The sequence below is a fragment of the Salvelinus sp. IW2-2015 genome, unplaced genomic scaffold (assembly GCF_002910315.2).
Source record: "Salvelinus sp. IW2-2015 unplaced genomic scaffold, ASM291031v2 Un_scaffold1277, whole genome shotgun sequence".
Taxonomy (NCBI): Eukaryota; Metazoa; Chordata; class Actinopteri; order Salmoniformes; family Salmonidae; genus Salvelinus; species Salvelinus sp. IW2-2015.
The window spans coordinates 73780-83786 of NW_019942814.1; the positions used below are offsets into that span (position 1 = coordinate 73780).

Here is a 10007-nt window from a genome sequence, read left to right on the forward strand (position 1 = left end):
ATTTCCACACCACATCCAGGAGTGTAGACAGCATCACAACCACATTCCAGGAGTGTAGAAGACAGCATCTCAAACCACATCCAGGAGTGTAGAAGACAGCAATTGCTGTCTTCTACACTCCTGGATGTGGTTGTGAATGCTGTCTTCTACACTCCTGGATGTGGTTGTGAATGCTGTCTACTACACTCCTGGATGTGGTTGTGAATGCTGCTGTCTACACTCCTGGATGTGGGTGTGAATGCTGCTGTCTACACTCTTGGATGTGGTTGTGAATGCTGTCTACACTCCTGGATGTGGTTGTGAATGCTGTCTACACTCCTGGATGTGGTTGTGAATGCTGTCTTCACTCCTGGATGTGGGTGTGAATGCTGCTGTCTACACCTGGATGTGGTTGTGAATGCTGTGTATCTCTGTGTTCTCTGATCCCACAGTAGGCGAGGCCACGAAGGCGATGCTGTTAGGCAGACAGAGAGAGTACAAAGTGGCAGCTCTGAAAGCCAAGCAGCAAGGAGACATGGAACAAGTCAAACTCTACTTCAGGACCAGCAAGGTCACTGTTTTATGTTTTGGGGGGGTCAAACAGTGTTCACATTTTAAACAATAGCCCCCCTCCCCCCAGCCCATATTTTTACGCTGCTGCTACTCTCTGTTCATCATATATGCATAGTCACTTTAACCATACCTACATGTACATACTACCCCAATAAGCCTGACTAACCGGTGTCTGAATGTAGCCTTGCTACTCAAATGTATTTTTACTGTTTTATTTCTTTACTTACCTACACACACACACCTTTTTTTCCGCACATATGCCTGACTAACCGGTGTCTCTAAGTAGCCTCTCTACTGTATATAGCCTCTCTACTGTATATAGCCTCTCTACTGTATGTAGCCTCTCTACTGTATGTAGCCTGTCTACTGTATGTAGCCTGTCTACTGTATATAGCCGGTCTTTTTACTGTTTTATTTCTTTACTTACCTATTGTTCACCTAATACCTTTCTTGCACTATTGGTTAGAGCCTGTAAGTAAGAATTTCACTAAGGTCTACACCTGTCGTATTTGGCGCACGAGACAAATAAACTTTGATTTGATTAGCTTAGGCTCTTCCAGGATTAAGCTAGGGGAGTAATGTATTAGGCTCTTCCAGGAATAAGCTAGGGGAGTAATGTATTAGGCTCTTCCAGGAATAAGCTAGGGGAGTAATGTATTAGGCCTCTCTCCAGGAATAAGCTAGGGGAGCTAAGTGTATTAGGGCTCTTCCACCGAATTAAGCTAGGGGAGTATATGTGATGTAGGCGTCTTCCAGAGAATAAGACGTAGAGGGAGTAAGTAGTATTAGGCCTCTTCCAGGAATAAGCTAGGGGAGTAATGTTATAGCTCTTCCAGAATAAGCCAAAGGGGAATAATTGTATTAGGTCTCTTCCAACGGAATTGAAACACTAGGGGCGGGGTAATCGGTATTACGGCTTTCCAGGACATAAGAGCTAGGCAGACGGGTAACTGTATCTATTCTTTCCAGAATAGCGCTAGGGAGTCAAATGGTATTTGAGCGGTAGGCTTTTCCATTGGAATTTACTAGGCGGGTGGTAAGTGTATAGGCTCTTCCAAGGAGACTAAGTCTAGGAGAGTAGTGTACGTTAGCCTTAAGGGCCTTCCAGGAAAAGCTAGGGGAAGTAATGTGCTAGGCTTTTCTTCCAGGCAATAAGCTTAGGAAGGTAATGTGATTAGGCTCTTCCAGGAATAACGACTAGGGAGTAATGTGATTTAGGCTCTTCCAGGATCAAGCTAGGGGAGTAATGTATTATGCTCTTGGGGATGAGCCTGGTGAAGGTTTTGTGGTCTATCCTCTACAACTCTGGCAGTTATCTGACAAAGTGATGCATGGAGAGTCTTAACAGCAGCCTTGTTGCTACTATAGAAGTTGGAGGAGAGAGATGTTCACTAGGGAAGCTGGAGGAGAGCGATGTTCTGTGTTCACTAGGGAAGCTGGAGGAGAGCGATGTTCTGTGTTCACTAGGGAAGCTGGAGGAGAGCGATGTTCTGTGTTCACTAGGGCAGCTGGAGGAGAGAGATGTTCACTAGGGAAGCTGGAGGAGAGAGATGTTCACTAGGGCAGCTGGAGGAGAGAGATGTTCACTAGGGCAGCTGGAGGAGAGAGATGTTCACTAGGGCAGCTGGAGGAGAGATGTTCTCTGTGTATTAAACTAGGGCAGCTGGAGAAGTTGTTTGAGTCCATCTGTATCTGTGTGTCTCTTTTACTTTCTCTCTCGTTGTCCTGTTCCTCACGGAGTCCCTGGAGTTATCTGAGGCATGCAAAACATGTAGGAAGTCAACAAAGACTGCCATTGTGATATCTGGTTGTTGTCTGTGTTTTTTGGTTGCAGAGGTTTGACGCGGTGATTGACGCGTTGGAGAAGGGGCAGGAGGTGGACCTGAGTGGCCTGCCACCCTCACTGTCCTCGGGTAAGGAGTGTGACCCCAGGACTGATCTGAAATGGCACCCTATTTCCTATATAGTGCACTACCTTAGGGAATAGGGTGCCATAGGGCTCTGGCCTATGTAGTGCACTACTTTAGGGAATAGGGTGCCATAGGGCTCTGGTCTAAAGTAGTGCACTACATAGGCCAGAGCCCTATGGCACCCTATTCCCTATGTAGTGCACTACTTTAGACCAGATCCTTATCAGAACCACTGCACTATATAGAGAATGGAGTCATTTTGGAAACAGTAAGATGTTATTTAAAAATACTATTTGATTAGTCATCATTTATCATCCGTTGCGCTGTCTTTAGGGGTCATCTCGGCCTTGTCTGGCCCAGAAAAAGAACCCGGTCCTGGACAGACCTCGAGCCCCAATCCCCCTGCCTCCACACCTCCAGCCCCCTCTGCTGTCCCTGCCCAGCCTAAAGACGTCCTGGAGGCCCTGGAGCAGCGGAGGGACAGGTATCAGGAGGCCTGCGCCCAGGCCAAAGCCAGCGGAGACGACCGCAAGGCCCGTATGCACGAGCGCATCGCCAAGGTAACGCCTCCTAAGACCTAACCTTAACCGTGTAGAACAATCAATAACGATCAATCACAAAGTACTTAAAACCCTTTCGGTCCTGAGATTCCATCAAAAATCGCCTTTTCATTTGTTTGTCTTTCATGTGTCTTCATGTCCAGCCCTTTTATATTGATCCTCACTGTAGTAACCTGGTATATTTATGTTTACCAATAGATGGCAGTATTGACTCAAGACGGGGGCTTGCTTCCCGCTATCCGTAGCTATTTCCTATGTCTGCCTATTTAACTATGATTTAGAAAGCTTCAGGTAGGTTTAAGCCAGGTGCATAAGATAATGTAAAATCTAAGTTACAATTAAAGACTAAACCGTACGTAAGTCTCATGAGTCGTAACTCTAAGAAGCCTTTAAGGATACTACACTCACAATTAAGTGTTTTACCATGTTCTTTATAGGATAAACAGGGCTACAAGTTGAACACAAAACAGTTTGACATAAACTGTTTCATTCATGAGTTTTATTGACAAATGGCAACAACAACAAAAATGCCTAATCAAAAACCTGACACTGTCCTGGGATTTCCTATGATCTTCTATGTAGAAAGAAACCCCTAGCAGTATTATAGACACTATGCTGGGATTTCCTATGATCTTCATATGTAGAAGAACCCCTTACATTAGTATAGACACTATGTCCTGGATTTCTCCTATGATCTTCATGTAGAAAAACCCCTTACAGTATTATACGACACTATGTCCTGGAATTTCCTATGATCTTCTATGTAGAAGAACCCCTTACAGTATTATAGACACTATGTCCTGGGATTTTCCTATGATCTTCTATGTTAGAAGAACCCCTTAACAGTATTATAGACACTATACCTGGATTTCTATAAGTCGTATGTAGAAGAACCGCCCTCTACAGTATCTATAGACACTATGTTCCGTTTTCCTATGATCTTCTATGTACGAAGCCCCTACAGTATTTATGACCACTATGTCCTGGATTTCCTATGATCTCTATGCTAGAAGAACCCCTTACCAGTATGTATAGAAACACTATGTCCTGGGATTCCTATGATTTCTAGTAGAAGAACCCCTACAGTATTATAAAGAAGCTATGTCCTGGATTTCCTATGATCTTCTAGGTAGAAGAACCCCATTACAGTATAATATGACACATATGCCTGGGATTTCCTATGATCTTCTAGTAGAAGAACCCCTTACAGTATTATAGAACCACTATGTCCTGGATTTCCTATGATCGTTCTAGGGTAGAAGAAACCCCTTACAGTATTATAGACACTATGTCTGGGATTCCCTATGATCTTCATGTAAGAAGAACCCCTTACAGTATTATAGACACTATAGTCCTGAGATGTCCTATGATCGTCTATGTAGAAGAACCCCTACAAGTATTGATAGACACTGATGACCTGGGATTTCTATGATCTTCTATGTAGAAGAACCCCTTACAGTATGTATATTGACACTATGTCCTGGGATTTCCTATGTGCTTCATACGGTAGAAGAACCCCTTACAGTATATAGACACTATGTCCTGGATTTCCTATGATCTTAGGTAGTAAGAACCCCTTACAGTATTATAGACACTATGTCCTGGATTCCTATGATCTTCTATGTAGAAGAACCACCCTTACAGTATTATAGACACTATGTCCTGGATTTCCTATGATCTTCTAGTAGAAGAACCCCTTACAGTATTGATAACACTATGTCTGGGATGTCCTATGATCTTCTTATGTAGAGAAAACCCTTACAGTAATTATAGACACATGTCCTGGGATTTCCTATGATCTCTAGTAGAAAACCCCTTACAGTATATAGACACACTATGTCCTCGGGTGTCCTAATGATCTTCTATGTAGAAGAACCCCTTACAGTATTATAGACACTATGACCCTGGGATTTCCTATGATCTTCTATGTAAAAAGAACCCCTTACAGTATTATGACACTATGTCCTGGGATTTCCTATGATCTGTCTGATGTATGAAGACAACCCTTCAGTATTATAGACACTATGTCCTGGTATTCCTATGATCTTCTATGTGAGAAGAACCCCTTACAGTATTATAGACACTATGTCCTGGGATTCCTATGATCTTTCTATGTAGAAGAACCCCTGTCAGTTATAGACACTATGCCTGGGATTTCCTATGATCTTCTATGTAGAAGAAACCCCTTACAGTATTATAGACACTATGTCCGGGATTTCCTATGATCTTCTATGTAGAAAAAACCCCTTACAGTATTATAGAACACTATGACCTGGGATTTTCTATGATCTCTATGTAGAAGAACCCCTTACAGGTATATAGACACTATGTCCTGGGATTCCTATGATCTTCTATGTAGAAGAACCCCTTACAGTAATATAGACACTATGTCCTGGGATGTTACTATGATCTCTATGTAGAGAGTACCCCTTACCTTCTAAGGACTCTTGTTAGCTGTGGTGCGTATAGACCAAGAACATTCACGTGTCTCAGTTTCAGGATGGCTGTTTAATCGTTTTAGCTCGCAATCACGAATTCAGCGGACAATTTTTCTAAAAAGTGTCTAACCCCGGTCCCCTTCGGATCGCGCTCATTATCTATGCGCAGCCTGCCGTTAATCACCAAGATGGCTGGCGTCTGCGGGGGGGTGGCTGGTCTTGCGGTGCGGTTGGCTTGGGCGTCTGCTGTGAAGCGGTTGGCTGCGCTGAACGGGGGGTACGGCTGGGCGTTCGCGTTGCGCGTCCTGCGGCGGATTGTCTGGCGGTTGCTGGGCGTCTGTAGAAGACAATAAAACAATCCAAGTAGCTCAAACACACAATGTTTAAAAAAGGCGGTTAAAGTCAAAACGTCGAACAGCTACGATGGACTCGAATCCATGCCTAAGTCCTTAATCACCTTTGTGAAACCTCTGTTATTTAGAGGACTTGATATGACTGCTCATGACCTGTTCCCACAGCAATGACAGGAGTGCCATCCGCACCCACAATGGCTGGTGTATGCGACTGTACAGAGTGGCGACTAGGATGTATGATACGTGGCAAACGGTCACCATACTAGCAGGAGACTGGTCAACTTAGTGATAGTCGCTGTCATCAACTGTCTCCTTCAGGATGAGTGAGATCCGATGTCGTATCATCAAGCGTGTCCCATACGAGGAGATGGACGTAGTGTCCTGTTACATCAAGCTTGGTCCTCCACTACAAGGCTGATGGACGTGTCCCTGATTGAACGATCAGCTGGTTCACTACAGGTAATGTGAGACTATTCCTGTACTATCAATGCTGTCTCAAACATACATGGAGATGACTAGGTGTCCTGGATCATAGAACGGTCTCAACTTACAGGAGATGGACATAGTGTCTGTACATTCAAGCTGTCTCACTACGAGAAGATGGACTAGTGTCCTGTACATCAAGCTGTCTCACTACACGGAGATGGAGCTAGATTAGGTGTCCTGTACATCAGCTGTCTCACTACACGGACGATGGACTAGTGTCCTGTACATCAAGCTAGTCTCACTACAGGGAGATGGACTAGTGTCCTGTACATTCAAGCTGTCTCACTACAAGGAGAGGACTACAGTTGCTGTACATCAGGCTGTCTCACTACAAGGAGTGGACTACGTTGCCTGTACATCAAGCTGTCTCACTACAGAGATGGACTAGTGTCCTGTACCACTGCCAAAGCATGTCTCAAGCTACAGGAAAGATGACTAGTGTCCTGTACATCAAAGACTTGTCTCACTACACAGGAGATGGACTAGTGTCCTGGTAAGGATCAAGCTGTCTCACTACAGGAGAGGAGATCTAGTGTCTAGTACACAAGTTCTCACTACAGGAGATGACCTAGTGCCTGTCATCAAGCTGTCCTCACTACAGGAGACTGGACTAGTGTCTGTACTCAACTGTCGCATAACAGGAGATGACTAGTGTCTGTACCATCAAGCTGTGGTCCTCACTACAGAGAATGGACTAGTTGTCCTGTACATCAAGCTGTCTCACTACAGGAGATGGACTAGTAGTCCTGGCTACAGATCAAGCTGTCATCACTAAGAGAAAGGAGATGGACTTGTGTCCCTGTACATCAAGCTGTCTCCACTACAGGAGATGGACTAGTGTCCTGTACATCAAGCTGGTCCACTAAAGATGGACTAGTGTCCTGTACATCAACGCTGTTCACTACAGGAGATGGACTAGTGTCCTGTACATCAAAGCTGTCTCACTACAGGAGATGGACTAGTGTCCTGTACACATAGCTGTCTCACTACAGGAGAATGGATCTAGTGTCCTGTACATCCAAGCTGGTTCACTAAACAGAGATGGACTAAGGTGCCTGTAACATCAAGCTGTCTCACACAGGAGATGGACTAGTGTCCTGTACATCAAGCTGTTCACTACACAGGAGATGGACTAGTGTCCTGTACATCAAGCTGCTGGTTACTACAGGAGATGGACTAGTGTCCTGTATCACATCAAGCGTTCACTACAGGAGATGGACTAGTGTCCTGTACATATAAGCTGTCTCACTACAAGGGAGATGGAACTAGGTCCTGTACATCAACTGCCTCACTACAGGCAGATGGACTAGTGTCTGTACATCAAAGTCTGTCTCACTACAGGAGATGGACTAGTGTCCTGTAGCATCAAGCTGTCTCGACTACAGGAGATGGACTAGTGTCCGTACATCAAGGCTGGTCTCACGTACAGGAGATGGACTAGGTGTCCTGTACAATCAAGCTGTCTACTAACAGAGAGTGGACTAGTGTTCCTGTACATCAAGCGTCTTCACTAACAGGAGATGGACTAGTGTCCTGTACATCAAGCTGTCTCACTACATGGAGATGGACTAGTGTCCTGTACATCAAGCTGTCTCACTTACACATGAGATGGACTAGTTTCCTGTACATCAAGTCTGTCCTCACTACGGGAGATGTGGATGAGTGTCCTGTACATCAAGCTGTCTCTACAGAGGAGAATGGAGCAGTGTCCTGTCATCAAATCAGATGGTCTCACTACAGGAGATGGACTAGTGTCCTGTACATCAAGCTGTCTCACTACAGGCAGGATGGACTAAGTTGTCCCTGTACTCAAACTCGTCTCAACTACACGGAGAGGATACGGCAGCAGGTCACTAGATGCACTATGATCGCTGGTACAATGACTAAGGTCCGTCTCAACTTCACTAGGAAGATGGACTAGTGTCCCTGAACAAGCACTCAACGCTGCTTCTACACAGGAGATGGACTGTTTGCCTGTACATCAAGCCTGTCTTATACTTACGAGGTAGATGGACTAGTTCCCTGTACACACACAATGCTGGTCTCACTACATGGAGATGGACTGAGTGCCTGTCAAAGTCTACTACGAGAATGACTAGCCAACATAGTTCTCACTACATGAGATGGGACTGAGTGCCTGTACACAAATAGAGCTGGTTCAACTCACAGGAGATGGACAGTGTCCCTGTACATCACAAGCTTCTCACTACAATGAGATGGACTAAGTTTCCTGTACATCAAGGCTGGTTCACTACAGGAGATGGCAACTAGTGTCCTGTACATCAAGTCCTGTCCTCACTACAGGAGATGGACTAGTGTCTCTGTACATCAACGCTGGTTCACCTACAGGAGATGGACTAGTGTTGTACGATCAGAGCGTCTCACGTACCAAGGAGATGGACTAGTGTCTGCTACATCAAAGTCTGTCACTACAGAGATGGACTAGTGTCCTGTACATCAAGCTGTTCTTCACTACAGAATGGACTAGTGTCGCTGTAACATAACTGTCTCACTACAGGGAGATGGACTAGTGTCCTTGTACATCAATGCTGTCTCGAGCGGACAGAGAGTGGACTATGTCTGTACATCAAGCTGGTTCACTACAGGAGATGGACTAGTGTCCTGTACATCAAGCTGTCTCACTACAGAAACAGGAGATAAGCTCTTGTTCCATTAGTAATGTTAGATACTGAATGTAATAACAGATCAATTATTATAGTTTTGTATAAACAATAGTTTTTTTTTTTGTAGTTATGTTTGTGTGATCCAATCAGAATGACTTATCTGCATCCAACAGGGTTTCATCCAATCCCTGGCCAGGAGGGAGGTGCGGGAGCTGAGCAGGGATTCGCTGCCGTGCTGGAGGCAGCCAATAAGCTGGCATCTGAGGAAACCATAGCGACAGGAGAGGAGGAAGGAGAGAATGAGGAGGTAAACTATTTTTTTTCCTTCCAATATAGTGCATTAGAAACGACCTTATTCCTCTATAGAGCACAACTAGTGCCCCAGGCCTCTGTGTGGCAGCCCTAACACTATGGGAAAGGGGGGATACCTAGTCAGTTGTACAACTGAAACGTGTCTTCCACATTTAACCCAACCCCTCTGAATCAGAGAGGGGGGCTGCCTTAATCGACATCCACGTCATCGGCGCCCGGGGAACAGTGGGTTAACTGCCTTGCTCAGGGGAAGAACGAAATATTTTTAACTTGTCAGCTCAGGGATTCGATCCAGCAACCTTTGGGGCAAAAGTAGTGTACTACAGCATGGGGAATAGGGTGGGATTTGAGACATAGGGGTTAGTGTGTTGATTGACTGTGCTCCTATCCACAGAGCAAGCCTACTGTTCCTGAGTTAAAGAAGCCCATGTTGGCTGTTCCTCCCACGACCCAGAGGCCCAAGAGGAGCACCTCTCCCTCTGCAGACAGGACCCACCAGAGAGAGAGCCTGTCTGCTACAGGTCAGTCCCTAGCCCCATCTCTAGCACCCTAGCCCCATCTCTAGCACCCTAGCCCTATCTCTAGCACCCTAGCCCCATCTCTAGCCCCCTGCCCTTTAGCCCTATCTCTAGCCATCTCAGCCCTAGGCCCATCTTGGTTTAGCCCTTGCCTTTAGCCCGCATCCTCTAGCCCCTGCTTTCGCCTATCTCTAGACCTAGCCCTTATACTCTAGCACACCTAGCCCTATCTCTAGACCTAGCCCTATCTCTAG

At 45.5% G+C, this 10007-nt stretch overlaps 1 protein-coding gene across 1 annotated transcript in view; it reads left to right on the top strand.

Moving 5' to 3' along the window:
* Positions 1-10007, top strand: part of cc2d1b (coiled-coil and C2 domain containing 1B) — a 45198-nt gene that overhangs the window by 9042 nt on the left and 26149 nt on the right. Inside the window, exons 8-13 of the mRNA XM_070438908.1 lie at positions 432-550; positions 2387-2465; positions 2796-3022; positions 5583-5799; positions 9097-9230; positions 9630-9756. Of these exons, the coding sequence (XP_070295009.1) occupies positions 432-550; positions 2387-2465; positions 2796-3022; positions 5583-5799; positions 9097-9230; positions 9630-9756 (903 nt within the window). The remainder of the gene's footprint in view (positions 1-431; positions 551-2386; positions 2466-2795; positions 3023-5582; positions 5800-9096; positions 9231-9629; positions 9757-10007) is intronic.